At 41.3% G+C, this 16,378-nt stretch overlaps 1 protein-coding gene across 1 annotated transcript in view; it reads right to left on the bottom strand.

The window, feature by feature from the left end:
• The window catches only part of DOC2B (double C2 domain beta), a 657,062-nt gene that overhangs the window by 127,701 nt on the left and 512,983 nt on the right, over nucleotides 1-16,378 (bottom strand). Inside the window, exon 5 of the mRNA XM_075852930.1 lies at nucleotides 15,214-15,340. Within this exon, the coding sequence (XP_075709045.1) occupies nucleotides 15,214-15,340 (127 nt within the window). The remainder of the gene's footprint in view (nucleotides 1-15,213; nucleotides 15,341-16,378) is intronic.

Genomic DNA, 16,378 nt, shown 5'->3' with positions numbered 1-16,378 from the left:
GAAAATCACGGCAAAAACGTGATTTGACCGTGCTGTGAGAATATAGCCTATCAGCACTGTTTTTTCATGTTTTGCACTGTTATTTTATGCAATTTTTATAATTGCGGCACAAATGGTGAAGTTTTGCGTGACTTTATTATTATCGCTGCAAAATTGTGCCATTTTTGCCACAATTACGAAAATTGCGGCAACAAAAGTGAGTGAAACTAAAAAAACTTTTAAAATATACTGTGCTCTATGTATTCTACAAGTGGGATCAGGAGGGATGTGAAGCAGGATAGAGAGGGGGGACGACACTCACTGGCCTTGCATGTTCCAGTCGGCTGTGTATAGAAGGACCTGTCTGGTGGGCGAGCTCTCTCCACACGGAGCTTCTGCTTTAATGCTTGCTCATGCAGCATCTACCGCTTCTGTAAGCCCTCTCAGGGCCCCAGTGTTAGTTACTTGAGAGTAAGGAACAAGGCCCATTTGGGTCAGTTCACACGTTGCAGAAAATCTGCAGCATAATACAGTAGCAGCAAAGTGGATGAGATAGAACAAATCGAATCCACACACTGCGTAAATGCTGAGCAGAAAAAAACGCTCAGAAATTGACATACGGTGCGGAAATTTATTCCCGTGCACGTCAATTGTATTCGCGTAAACGCTGCTTCTTTGTTGCGGGATTTCCCCATTGAATTCACTCGGGAGGTAAAAATAGCAGTTGTTGCGTTTTTTGCGGCGGAGTCGCAGCGATTCTGTTGCAAAAAACGCAACTCAGAAAGAAAAAATTCTCGTACTTATCATACAATCAAAGGCTGTAGCGGCAGTCACACGGGATGAAACGTCATCCCAGGAGGCCAGCCTGGATGTTGTCAGAGGGCTGAGCTCCTGGGATGACATGTCATCCCATATGACCGCCGCTGCAGCCAATCACAGGCTGCAGCGGTCACCTGGGATGAAACGTCTTCCCAGAAGGCCAGCCTGCTGGCAGGCTGGCTAAAGGCTGCAGTTTTCCACGGCGGACATTCCGGACGAAAAACTGCACCACAGATTGTTGCGGTTTGTGGCGGGGGAAGCCGTGAGGGGAAAGTGTAGTGATCATTGTGACAGGTTATCACAATGATCACATGCCCAAAAACCTTGCTGATTTGTCTCTGGGCAGAGGTCCGTGATGTCAGCTGTCTGGAGATAGCTTTGTCACGGAGTAAAATTCCGCTATAGTGACAAACAGTGCATATCTGCAGGGACGTTCTGTAACGTCCCTGCAGAGTTCATTGCGGACCGCCCAGTCATAGTCTATGGGTGAATGAAAATCAAAAATGTGGCACTCTGCAACTTGTCTGGGTGCTATTGGAAGGGTTCCCACCCCGTTAATATTTTGAAGATACATTTTTAAGCACTCCTAACGTTTCGGCCACAATCCGGCCTTTATCAAACCCTATTGCCGCTGGTCAATAGGAAAAAGGTCCTCAGAGAAATAGCGCTGTGTAGTTGGGTATCTTGTACCATTGGTATGCATACCAATAGTACTAGATACCCAACTACACAGGGCTTTTTCTCTGATGACCTTTTTCCCATTGACCAGGGGCAATAAGGTTTGATAAAGGCTGGATTGTGGGCGAAACGTTACTTACCTTTAAATATTGCCTTCCAAATAAACTACTTTTTTGCATATTCATCTAAGTAGTGCTTTGAGTTTATATTCAAAATAGTCTATGGGTGTTCCGCAACTGGTTAAAGTTACTGAGAATCGGGCCGGCCTGTTTTTTTCAGCCATGTGGCTGGGCCCCTGATGGCAGTACCAGTAGTACTGCCCTGATAGCGGCCCTGGTAGTGTCTGTCACATTCTGCAACATGTATATGCTGTGTTGGGAAATATGGCACACGCTACACTAGTGATCTGCACGAACATCCTGTCTGGGTGTATTCCAGTATTAAAGCCCTTTTACACTGGCCAATTATTGGACAAACGAGCGTTCACAGAATGCTCGTTTGCGATAATTGCCCTGTGTAAAATGCAAAAGCTCGTTCATCAGATGATAGTATCGTTTTAAATACTGAAACTATTATCGTTGTCTGCAGCACATCTCCCTCTGTAAACAGGGAGATGTGCTGCTGACATGATACAAATGTATGGGGACGAGCGATCAGAGTAACTTGCGCTCGTCCCCATACTAGCTTCATGTGAAAGGAGCAAACGAGCAACGATCAATGAGGTGTCTCGTTGATTGGCGCACGTTTACACGGCCCTCGTCAGGCTGTGTAATACCAGCTTTACTAAGCGTACTCCATTATGTTTACCCTGGAAACACAACCGAGGAAGATTTATCAATAGTGACATATAATAAACACATTTAGCAGTTGGGAAGATGGTGCAAACTGACCCAATTTTATCAAAATAGTGCAAATAAATTTGGTGAATCATATTAGACATGGTAAACATATTTCACTTCCTTACAGGGGCTGTCCAACCCCATTACATTTTTAAAAAGCTGCTTACTATGGTGTAAAATAAAAGAAGTAATACTCAAATGATTAATCCTGTGCAGCAGCTTTCCCGGTCCCTACCAGTCTCTGTTCTTCCTGCTTGAGTGATGACATGTCAACACTCATGTATTGAAGTGGGATCCTTATTAGGGCCATTTATGTGTCCGGCAGGTCTGATCTAGTTTGGGGCTCGTGTGCACTTTACGGTGTATCTTATTATGGATCACTGTTTGAATTTTTGTATACAATGTTTTTAACTTGTTTGTTCTCTTCTTGGTGTCAATATTTTTTTTTACTATTTTTATAGAATTTTGGAGGTGCATGTCAGTTTTTTTTTTTGCCCTACTTTCTCCGGTAGGTTTAGTTGTTTGTTCTAGGGCATATACTTTGCACTCCATAGATAGGCAGTGTGCCTGCCCATTCTTGGTTTTTGGTATGTTAATAAAGGTCATATTTTTTATGAAAATGACTTGATAGTTTGTTGTAGCGTATTGACATTTCATAGGGTAGCAGTTAAATATTATACTGGAATTAGAATAACATGGAATACCAATGGATTTTTTTTTTTTTTTAATTATGTACAAAGATAAAAGAAAAAATTTATTAAAGACAATACCTGACAATAAAAAATTTAGTGGATCACTCTGCCACCATCAGGACATGAAAAGAAATACAGGCCATGAGAATATATAAACAAAAACATAACATAATACGGACAGCTAAAAACTATCTGGTTTTTCTTTAACAAATTCAATAGGACAAGGAAGGCATTCCATACTGAAAGTGACACCCTGGCAGTTCTCCAGTATAATTTTATTATCAGAATTGCACCCTCTAGAAACTAGAATAAGGTGATAAAAAATGTTAGGCCTGCATGAAAATTTACATTGACACAATTGAGGGATTCATCATAAAAACACATTTCCTACTTATTATTAATGTATTGCTGATACAGGCAGTTATGATGTGCTGACAGGCCAGTATAAGCGTGTCTCAGTATAGCAACCCCTTTAAATTTCGTAACTGCAGGACCAGACTATACGTATGTAGTTACAACACATGTAACTACAACTTCCGATTTATGGTAATGACATTGTACTAGTTGTACATTTTGTCTTTTTAATAAACGTTGAATATAAAATAAAAAAAACAAAAACTGTACTGAGCCAGTTGGCTTAACTCCAAAAAGTTTTATTAACTCAACAAAATTGGCGATTAATCTAGACTCTAAACAAAAGCACTAAGGTCAGAAAACCTTGTCTTGAAACTGACCTCAAAGTGTGATTGTCAACACTAAAGCTTGCGATAGACATTAGAAGAAAAATGTCTGAAACTGCCAATTTTGGTCAAATTGACCGACATTCGAATGAGCATAGGAAATGCCAAACATTCTTTTTTTCCCCTGTTCTCATAGAAATGAACATATTTATGGGGGGTTTTGAGGAAAACAGTTGTCCGAATGTGATTGACTGACTTAAATGTTAATCCACCTCCACTTATGAGAATAAGACGACTTCACACCAAGATAAACTTGGCAGTAACTGCTACTCATTTCTGAGTTTTGCTCTTCATACTTTAAATTTACCTCTGTGCGACTGGAGTACCTCTTACGCATTTTTATACCATAACATTTGCGCTGTCTAACATGATGCAATGTTCTTTTTTAGCAATGTGAGGCCCCATGCACACGAACGTAAAAACGCCCGTAATCACGGCCTGTAATTACGGCCCATAGACTTCTATTGGCCACGGGTACGTCCCCGTATGCTTACGGGAAGTTGCCCGTGCCGTTGAAAAATGTAGAACATGTCCTATTTCAGGCCGTAATTACGGCACGGGCAGGCCCATAGAAGTTTATGGGGCTCCCGTAATTATGGGTGACTACGTGTGTGCACCCGTTATTACGGGAGCGTTGCTAGGCGATGTCAGTGTATAGTCACTGTCCAGGGTGCTGAAAGAGTTAAACGATTGGCAGTAACTCTTTCAGCACCAGGGACAGTGACTGCGACTGCCGATCACAATATAGATAAAGCTGTAAAAGAAAAAAAAAGACGTTCATACTTACCCAGAACTCCCTACTTCTATCTCCAGTCCGGCCTCCTGGGATGACGTTTCAGCCCATGTGACCGCTGCAGCCAATCACAGGCCAATCACTGGCTGCAGCGGTCACATGGACTGCGCGTCATCCAGGGAGGTCGGACTGGATCTCAAGAGAGGGACGCGTCACCAAGACAACGGCCGGGTAAGTATGAATTTCTTTTACTTTTATTACGGAAAGGGCTGTCCCTTATTTCTATCCTGCACTGATAGAGAGAAGGGCTGCCGATTACTGCAGTGTAATTTTGCAGCGAAAATGTGCTTGTAAATACGGGTGGAATACGGGTGGAATACGGGTGACACCGGACCCGTATTTACAGGCACGGGTCCGTAAATACTGGTGCAATACGGGTCGAATACGTGTGACCAAGGGCCCGTTTTTACGCCAGTATTTACGGATGGACAAAAATACGGTCGTGTGCATGGGGCCTGAAAGAGTAATGCCAGTTTTAAAACCAAATATATTTTTATATCAAGCTCGTATACACATATTACAAACTCTGGCAAACAACACAAACCCTCATATATAAGCATTGTATTCAACGGGAGATGTCAATAGTCTAGTCTAGTAAGTTTACATTTTCCATAGTTACAAATGACTTGTCTGAATCTATTTATTTTGTGTTTGTGAATGTATAGCAGTTAATTTTCTACTTATAGGATAATATAATACAGATGAAGACCGTCGGAATAACTTAGGCATCCTATTTATAAGCTGTGTAGGAAGGAGTACATCTTGTCGGGATCTTTTGCTGCTAATTTAAAGTGACTACTATTAAAAATGGAAAATGAAAGGTGCCATCATTAACAAAAAGATGGATACATTTTCCATATAAAAATACACGCCCATTGAATGGGGCTGTGTTGAAGTTCCCTGGTCAGGAATGTGGCTGTGCAGGTGAAATTTCTAACCCCTTCCCGTTGTAAACAACTTTCAGATTTTAATTTTCGTTTTTTCCTCCCCACCTTCCAGATGCCATAACGTCTTTATTTTTCCGTCGATATAGTACTATGAGGGCTTTATTTTTGCGGGACGAGTTGTAGTTCTTCGTAGCACCACTTATTTTGCCATATAATGTACTAGGAAACGGGAAAAAAAAATTTTGCGCGCCAATTTTACGGAATTCACTGTGCAATTAAAACAACATGTTAACTTTATTCTGTGGGTCAATACAATTACGGCGATACCAAATATATATAGTTTTTTCTATATTTTACTACTTTTACAAGTAAAAACCTAAGTGTAAAAAAGAAAATTTATTTTGTGTCGCCAAATTCCGAGACCCATAACTTTTTTTTTTTTCCGTCGATTAAGTGGAAGGAGGGCTTATTTTTTGTGGGATAAGCTGTAGATTTTAATAATACCATTTTGGTGTACATGCAATGGTTTGATCACATTTTATTTCATTTTTTTGTGGGGGATTAGGTGACCAAAAAATAGACATTTTGGCGTTTACTATTTTTTTTTTACGGCGTTCACCATGCGGGTTAAATATTGATATATTGTAATAGAGCAGACTTTTACGGATGCAGCGATACCAAATATGTTTATTTATTTTTTTTTTTTACTATGCTCTAGGGGGAAAATGGGAAAAAGTTTTTTTTTTTACTTTTAATATTTTTATTTTTTTTTACACAAAAAAAAACTTTATTGAACTCATTTTTACTTTTTTTTATTAGTCCCCCTAGGGGACTTCAACCTGCGATCGTTAGATCGCTTGCACGATATACTGCAATACTAATGTATTGCAGTATATCGTGATTCTGACAGGCATCTAGTAAGCCCTGCCGGAGGCAGGGCTTAATAGGTGTACAAAGGCCCCCAGGCAGCAATAGCAACCTTCGCCCCCCGAGATTGCGTTGCGGGGGGCGCGATGAGATGTTAGAGGGGTCCGCCCCCTCTTTCTAACGATTTAAATGCTGCGGTCGAGCGCGATGCTGCTCGTTACTCTGAAGTGTCAGCTGTAACATACTGCCGACAACCGCATCGTATGGAGCGAGTTCACTCCGTGAGCCCGCACCATACTTCCCGTACCCGGCTATGATGTAACTGTATGTCATATGTCGGGAAGGGGCTAATGGACTTGTGTCTGTTCCTTCTCTGGGCCGGTGAGGGTCCTAGAGGACGGACCTCTGACGATCAGAATGTTTTTCCATATCCTAGCAATAACACAGTGTATCAGAGTACTTCCTATTTGTATCGGAATCTCCTCTTTTGCCAGGCCTGCTGAGCACTAGCAACGCTCGCTGCATCAGGACTAGGTCAAGTGTGGGGATTTTTGTGCCCCCACATACCTTGCCCACTTAAATCAGCATTTTGGCACTGGTATATATACGCAACGTGATTCGGGAATATACTAAGCGATATACACAACACCGTTAACTTATCTATACATTAAGCTTGATTCTGGTAGTACAGTAAATCTTTAGGTTTGGTTTTGGGTGCTGTTTTTTTACAGTAGGCTTGGTTGTGTTACCAAATCAATGCATTGAGCTTGGTTCTGTTACTGTATCCATGCAGTAAGTTGGGCTCTGTTACAGTATCTATGCAGTAAGTTTGGTTCTGCTACTGTGTCCATGCAATAAGTTTGGTTCTGCTACTGTGTCCATGCAATAAGTTTGGTTCTGTTACTTGTATCCATGCAGTAAGCTTGCTTCTGTTATTGTATCTATGTAGTAAGCTTGGTTCTGTTACTGTATCCATGCAGTAAGCTTGGTATTCTTACTTGTTTTTATGCAGTAAGTTTGGCTATTTTACTTGTATCCATGCAGTAAGCTTGGTACTCTTATTTGTATTTATGCAGTTAGCTTGGTTCTATTACTTGTATCTATGCAGTAAGCTTGGTTTTGTTACTGTATCTATGTAGTTAGCTTGGTTCTGTTACTGTATTTATGCAGTAAGCTTGTTTCTGTTACTGTATCTAGGTAGTAAGTTTGGTTCTGTTACTTGTATCCATGCAGTAAGCTTGGTTCTGTTACTTGTATCTTTGCAGTAAGCTTGGCTCTGTTACTTGTGTCCATGCAGTAAGCTTGGTTCTGTTACTTGTATCTATGCAGGAAGCTGGGTTCTGTTACTGTATCTATGCAGTAAGCTTGGTTCTGTTACTGTATCTATGAAGTAAGCTTGGTTCTGTTACTGTATCTATGTAGTAAATTTGGTTATGTTACTTGTATCCTTGCCGTAAGCTTGGTTCTGTTACTTGTATCCATGCAGTAAGCTTGGTTCTGTTACTTGTGTCCATGCAGTAAGCTTGGTTATGTTACTTGTATCTATGCAGTAAGCTTGGTTCTGTTACTGTATCTATGCAGTAAGCTTGGTTCTGTTACTTGTATCTCTGCAGTAAGCTTGGTTCTGTTACTTGTGTCCATGCAGTAAGCTTGGTTCTGTTACTTGTATCTATGCAGTGAGCTTGGATCTGTTACTGTATCTATGCAGTAAGCTTGGTTCTGTTACTTGTATCTATGCAGTAAGTTTGGTTCTGTTACTGTATCTATGCAGTAAGCTTGGTTCTGTTACTTGTATCTATGCAGTAAGCTTGGTTCTGTTACTTGTGTCCATGCAGTAAGCTTGGTTCTGTTACTTGTATCTATGCAGTGAGCTTGGTTCTGTTACTGTATCTATGCAGTAAGCTTGGTTCTGTTACTTGTATCTATGCAGTAAGTTTGGTTCTGTTACTGTATCTATGTAGTAAGCTTGGTTCTGTTACTTGTATCCATGTAGTAAGCTTTGTTTTGTTACTTGTATCTATACAGTAAGCTTGGTTCTGTTACTTGTATCTATGCAGTAAGCTTGGTTCTGTTACTTGTATTTATGCAGTAAGCTTGGTTCTGTTAAATGTATCTATGCAGTAGGCTTGGTTCTGTTACTTGTATCATTGCAGTAAACTTGGTACTTTCATACATGGACAGTGACGTCAGGGACTCCTCCTGGAGCGGTCCCCTACTCCTGAAGTGGAATCCCCGGCGCTTTGGCCGGTGATTCCGCTCCAGGTGAAGTCCCTGACTTCACTATCCATATATGGACAGTGACATCAGGGACTTCTGAAGCGGAATCCTCGGCGCCACTGTACATATATGGACATAGAAGTTAGGGACTTCTCCTGGAGCAGTCCCCTACAGGAAGGTAGGGGGGGTCGCCATCTATGGGGGGTGGCTATGTACAAGGGTGCTGTGTAGCGCTATCTACAGAGGGGCTGTGTGGCATTATCTACAGAGGGCCTGTGTGGCATTACCTACAGGTGGGGTGTGGCACTACCTACAAGGGGGTCTGTGTGGCACTACCTACAAGGGGGTTGTGTGGCATTACCTACAGGGGGGCTGTGGTAGCATCTACAGAGTGCAATGTGTGGCATTATCTACAGAGGGCAGTGTGTGGCATTATCTACAGAGGGCAGTGTGTGACATTATCTACAGAGGGAAGTGTGTAGCAGAAAATTTACAAATGCAATTTATCCGTTTTTAAAACGGAGCGGATGCAAAACGGATGCAAAACGACCGAGAAAAACGGACCAAAACGGCCGTTTTTATTGGCAATGTGCCCTCTAAGGCCCTATTCACACGACAGGGTTTCCTGGCTGTCCGACGGACGTTTTTGGGCCGCAGTAAGAACAATAGACCCCAAATGGGGCTATTCACACAAACGATTTTTTGATGGCCCGGGAAACCCGGCCGTCAAAAAATGGGACATGCCGTAATTTCGCCGTTCTCCCGGCCCCCATGGAAGTCTATGGGGCCGGGTAATACACGGCCATCACTGGAATGTGTCCCGAGTGACGGCCGTGTCTTCCGTCGCTCTCTCTCCTTCTCACAGTGTGAAGTGCGTGTGAGGAGGAGGAGGGTATTTTTTTGCTCCTTGTAGGAGCGGAATCCCCAATCCCCGGCCACAGCGTAGCTGATGCTGTGGCCAGGGATTCTGCTCCAGGAGAAGTCCCTAACTGCACTGTCTATATATGGATAGTCACGTCAGGGACTTCTCCTGGTGTGGTCCCCTACTCCTGAAACGGAATTCCCGGCGCTGTGGCCGGTGTTTTTGCTCCAGGAGAACTACCTGACTTCACTGTCCATATATTAACATTGAAGTCAGACTTCTCCTGGAACGGTCCCCTACATTGGCGCTATCTACTACCAGACTTCTCCTGGAGCGGAATCCCCGGCCACAGCTTCAACCGGAGCTGTGGCCGGGGATTAGGGATTCATCTCCTACAGGGAGCAACAAAATACCCTCCTCCTCACATGCACTTCGCACTGTAAGGAGGGGAAGAGAGCGAGCGAGCGGCAGAATGCACGGCTGTCACTCGGATCACATCTGAGTGACAGCCATGCTTTACACGGCCCCATAGACTTCTATGGGAGCTGTACAGCCCGGAGAACGGCCCGAAATAGGGCACAACCCCCCTGTAGGTAATGCCACACAGCCCCCCTGTAAGTAATGCCACACAGCCCCCCTGTAGGTAATGCCACATAGCCCCCCTGTAGGTAATGCCACACATTCTGTCGTGTGAATAGGGCCTGACTTGTATTTATGCAGTAAGTTTGGTTATGTTACATATCTATGCAGTAAGCTTGGTACTGTTACTTGTATCCATGCAGTAAGTTTGTTTCTTTTACTGTATCTATGTAGTATGCTTGGTTCTGTTACTGTACCTATGCAGTAAGATTGGTTCTGTTACTTTATGCATGTAGTACTTAATTCTGTTACAGCATCTCTTCAATGAGCTAGATTCTGTTACTGTATTGATGCTGTATGCTTGGTCCTGTTATTGTATCTCTTGCTTTGTTATATTACTGTATATATGCTGTAGGATTGGTTCTGTTATTGTATCTGTAATGGCTGCCGCACGCTCCTACTGCCGTATACTCACCAGTCCATGGTGTCTTCTGGCTCCCGGCCAGGGTCACGTCTCTCCTCCACTCCACTCTGCTCTTGGCCTCCCACACTGCGCTCCCCTTCTTGCTCTGTTACTGCTTCTTCTAGGGCGCGCGCTGACCCTTCTCTTAAGGGCCAGCACGTGCCAAATTCCACCCAGCATTCCTGGGTATAAAAGGGTACTTCCCACATTGCTTCATGCCTGAGGAATAAGGTTTATACTCTAGCTTACTAATAGTAATTTCTGTGTTATCTATTTGAACATTCTGTTATTGACCCTGCCTGAATTTGTCCATCACTGGTTGCTGCCTGCCTTGACCATTTATGTGTTCATCGTGATGACCACCTGCCGCCTCCCCTGATCTCTGGCTCTGATACCCCTAAGTGAATGTCTACCACCTACCCTGATCTACGCTGCAGTCCTGACCTTGTACTTAATCTGCTGTCTTTGTACCACACATGTCCACGTTGGCCGTTGCCAACGAAGACTACTTTGGGGGTAGCGACCTAGGGATTCTAGCAGCTAAGTCCCTGTATATGTACAGAGGTTAGAGGGTGAAAACCTAGTTATCCCGTAGATTACACTCCCCAGTTTAGCCCTATCCAAAATCCGTTGGCAAAACAATGGGTCCACACCATCCTCTATAGGCCCCGTGACAATATCTTTGCTGCAGGCTTGGCTTTATTACTGTATCTAACTCTAGGCTTGGTTCTATTATGGTATATTAGACTGTAGACGTGGTTCTAGTACCATATCTATCCTGTAAGTTTGCTTCTATTAGCATATCTATTCAGTAAACTTGACTGTTTTACAGTATCTTTGCAGTAAGATTGGTTCCATTATTGTATTTATGCTCCTGGCTTGATTCTGTTACCATATTGATGCTGTAGGTTTGGTTCTGTCTATGCTGTAGGCTTGGGCAGCTGTAGAGGATTTGTGCACATAGCAAGGCCTTATGTATAAACCCTCTACAGTAATAACACCTATTTCCTTTGTTTTACACATAACCAAGACAAAGTGATATCAATTGCATTAGTATTAATTGCATATTCTCTGCAGTTGCTCAACATATAATTTAAAGAATCAGAACCTACTGGACAATCCCTATCAATGGTAAATTGTGGGTGACCACATGTTTGCCCTGCAGCAGTTAGTGCAGGGAAAACCTTCTATGATACAGCACTATGGGGCATAATACTGTATGGGGCATGATACTGTGTGGAATTATTATGGGGTATGAAACTGTGTGGGGGGAAATATGGGGCATGGTACTGTGTAGGGCACTTTGAGGGCATAATACCGTGTCTGGGCACTATGTGGTCATCACACAGTGTGGAGACACTATGGTGGCATGACACTGTCTGAGGGCACTATAGTGGCATGATCAGGCCATTGAATTACATATATGTATAGGCTGACTATACCATCAAACGATTCCACCAATCATACCACCCATGTATCAGGAGAAAAAAACCACCTACTCTTCTAAATATGTGGACCAAAAGGGTATTCCACATTCAATCCCTTGGGAGACATAGTTTCAAGTCTATATATCCATTCCAATTCCTTTAATGTAATGTATGTCCTCCTGTGTTATTTTCATACATCTATATCTCTTAGATTGGCCTCTGCAGCTTTCAGTGATTAGCCTAATTGCCAATTGAAGCACTGTAGATCATTTTTGTATATTTTGTATTCACATATACTGCACTTGATATATGGAAGCATTATTGAATTAATGCACTCTGAATAACTGCTCTATAATATGGGTTGAAATTCATGTTTATACACTCGATTTTTGTAAACTGTACATCAACTAGTTTTATGTTAATTACTGGGTGTACCTTCTATTTATACCTGACAATGTGTGTAGTGTTGTAGAGCTTGAGAAAGGTTCTGTGACGAACCGAAACGTCGCTGCTCTCTTGAGGTGAATAAATCCACTCTTTTTTCATCTATCTGGAAGTCCTGGTGCCATTACTTTGTCCAATGGTTTCTATGTATTTAAGCTGGGGAACGTCATCCTCTGGTAACGTGCACATGGCCTAATATATAACTGTGTGGAGTGCTGTGTTCATCTACAATTGGACTGTATATCTATCTATCTATCTATCTATCTATCTATCTATCTATCTATCTATCTATCTATCTATCTATCTATCTATCTATCTATCTAGCAGAAAAAGAATGGTGACAGCACACTGCGACACTAATGCCACCTAAACCACTAAATATAAATAAATATGCACTAAAGCTAAATCTACTTATAATAGGGAGGTTCTTAGTGCACATTTTGATCAAAAAGTGTTTGCCCACCTGATATATATAAAAACGCCGGATCAATTTCTTTCTGCTCCCTTACCTGCCTTTCACTCTCCTAGGCCACAGGCAGAGGTGGATTAAGTGTACCATAAGCCCTGGGCTGTTCACAAAACTTGCCCACCCCTCGCTATATCTATAGCGAGCAGCAGTTGATGCCCACTTGATGCATATGTGCAATTCATTACCCCTGTAGCACTGTTTTGTCACAGAAGGGCACTAAAATTGAAGAGTTTGCATATACAAATCATAAAGGTACTTTCAACAGAGTGCAGCAGTAGTAAATGAATGTCTGTTTACAGAATCTTTATCGTCAGGAAACACAAATCCGGCCCCAAGTGTTGTGTACTGCTTCAGCACATTCCCAGAAAGCTCCATGAGGCGCTACCGGCAAACACTATGCCTCCCCTTTCCTCCTGCTCTCTCCCTAGTTTCTCCTTCCTGCATACTGACGCTCTGCTGAACGCGCAGCTTCGCAGTGTCTTCCTGTTCTCTCCCTCACTGCATGTCAAGAGGAGGATAACATCACTATAATGCGGCACAGCGCTGCTAAGTGACGTTGCCATGACAACACTGACACTGTGTCCCAGCTGCGCTCTCTCGCTTTGTACGCTGTGGCGGTTTGGGCAGCCATGGGTCCCCCCAAGAGCATTGGTGCCCCAAAATGGATGTATTATCATTTGTCAATGGCGACTTTAAGGCTTCAGTCTATGATCGGAAGGGTTAGCCGAGCAGCCCAGTGCGATGCAATAATCTCATTATACCCACCTGCTCTGGGCTGAGACGGCTCGCATGACAGGCACAATTTGCACAATTCTAATCTTTTGGTTTAGTTTTTTTGGTTTTGGCGGGAAATATGCCTTGGGGCTTGTGTCCCTGATCTACCACTAATAGAATATAATTAAAGCATTTGATCTAGAACAATACAATAGATAAACAAATAGATGGGACATACTATTGGGAAAACATTTGAGCAGATTCATAACAGTCTTTCATATTAATTTATAGTAATGAAACCGCATTTCATAATTTATTACAGCAATGTTAGTATTAAAACAATCAAATACTTAAATGATGATAACATTTACTTCAGATCAATTCACTCATAGTAACATGGAATATATATTATAAACCCAAAATAATAACCTTGCTTTCATTTAATCATAATCAGTATTTTATTGTTCTAGTATTTATGTTAATTTGTCCCTATAGTTCATTCAGTCGGGTCCCCCACAATCTCAGACATTGATGGCATATCTAATCAATATGGTGTCATTGCTTGTGGTGGGAAAAGTCTTTTGATTTGTACACATCACTGGTTTTTGTAAAAGGTCTTTAGGATATCATTCAAAGTGATGAAAATGGACAGGAACGCATAGGCAGCCCATGATTACATTCTGGTGCCAAATCCAAAATAGGTCATTTAACCTTCAGCACTTTTTTTTTTTTTACCTTAAATTTGACTTAATGAAAATAAATATGGCAAGTTTTAAAAAACAAACCACTTAGGCGTGGCTCATTTTGCATTCAGGACGCAGCATATTTTTCTGTTTTTGTATCACCGCATTCTGAGAGCCATAACTTTTTATTTTTACACTAACGTTTCTGCTTGTGGTGTTGTTTTTTTTTTTTTAATTAGGGGGTGTTTTTAATGTATATTTCTTTCAATCTCTAAAAATTAGCATATAATTTATCAAAAATGTTTTACCGTTCCACAAATTCAATAAAAAAGTTTTTATTAAAAATTATTTTGTTTATTCTTTATTTTGTGTGTGTTTAATTAGACTTTAATATATATATATTTTTATTGTTCCACAAGAGGACTTCTACAGTTATTTTTTTTTTACTATAATATTTTCGCATACCTATGCATTACTGCCCTTTGCATACCTTAAGTATGCCCTAAGAGGGATTATTTCTGGATAGACGTAGGGGCCTTTGTAAGGCCCAGGGCTTTCCCCTAGACTATATTCACACAAGCGTGACAGATTTAACGTAAAAAACGTGTGTAAATCTGTCCATGTGAATTGCGTTTTTGCATTAGTGTGCTTTACGTGTGGCATGTGTTTTTCACGCACTTGCAAGCCCCGACGCGCATTCCACCGTAGTTCTCAGGAGGCGAAACGTGCATCGGGGCGGTCATACACGCTGGTCACTCTGCTTACTCCTTGATTATTTCTTCATGTAAGTCAATTTGTCCTGTTTTCTCTACACAATACTTATTGCAGCATCTCTGTCTAACCAATGTGTGTTCAATCTAATCTAGTATGAGTATGGAGATTGTACTTACTGTATATTCACTCAAATCTGACTTCAGGTTTGGCTGAAGTTATTTACTGTTCTGTGGTAAGTGTATTTACATACCAGTTAGACAATTTTAATGATAAAGCAACATTATTCTATGTACCAATATTTGGATTACCTTAATTATATTTACACCAAATTAAAAAAAATTACTTACAGGTAGCTGCTTCTCTAGACAGATGCTAAAATTTTTGGTTTGGTTGGGCTTTAGCTTCTTTAGAGGAATTCTTGTTTCACCGATGAATTCATTGTGTCGGAATTTATCCTCATCACAAACTGAAATTCTAAACACAAGAACATAGATGTCATGAAAATACAACTTACACATAAATACAGGATTAATATACTGTATATATATATATATATATATATATATATATACACATATATATATATATATATATATACACACATATATATATATATATATATATATATATATATATATATATATATATACATACATATATATATAGTATTAAACTAGATATTATGGATTCATTGTGAAATATTGCTATGTGTATACATTGATTGAATAACAACAAAATATATACAAAAAACAAAGCTGCATTGCTGTGAAGAAATGCCATTTTCACAATAGGGATTTCGGTTACAGAAATAATGACTCTTTAAGAAAACTTTCGAATACCATAAAAAGAATGTACACAGGATTTTTTTCAAGGGGGAATTTATAGACACAGGCATCTAAGAGAGCACATAAATATGCATACGTATGATAGTACCCCCATAACGTTGCTAGACACAGTCAGTGCCTCTATAGGGCTAATAAGTTAGTCACGGTAATGATAACTGATTCCCATAAAAGTGCCAGACACCGTGCTCTTATAACATTATCAGCCAGAGCCTGCATATAGTTTGAGACACAAAGACCCCATATAATTCAATACACAGAGCACCCATTGTTACCCAGTAAAGCTCTCATACAGTGCCACCCACATGGCCTCGATACAGTGCTAGCCATAGAACCCCCATATTGTACCTGTCACACATCTGCCATATAGTACAAGCTCAGAGATCCTATACAGTTACCCTAAGGCTACACAGTGAGTTTGGTCACAACACAGGTCATATGGTAAAGTTTGATAAGGTCGCTTTATACCCGCAAGTTGCCGCGGCACCCCAGTCACAAGGTATGATGCGACTATGGCGTCGCGGCAGCAGCCACCTGCGGATCGCACAATGACCATATGCAGGTAGAGAGACATAGCAATCTATGGCCGTGTGACCTGTGTCACGGCTAAAGTCACCATAAAGTGTGGTGAACTGTGTGAAATGAAAACTTTCTATCATAGCAAGCATAA

This window comes from Rhinoderma darwinii, chromosome 2 (assembly GCF_050947455.1).
Source record: "Rhinoderma darwinii isolate aRhiDar2 chromosome 2, aRhiDar2.hap1, whole genome shotgun sequence".
Lineage (NCBI taxonomy): Eukaryota > Metazoa > Chordata > Amphibia > Anura > Rhinodermatidae > Rhinoderma > Rhinoderma darwinii.
This window is presented reverse-complemented; position numbering and strand designations above follow the sequence as displayed.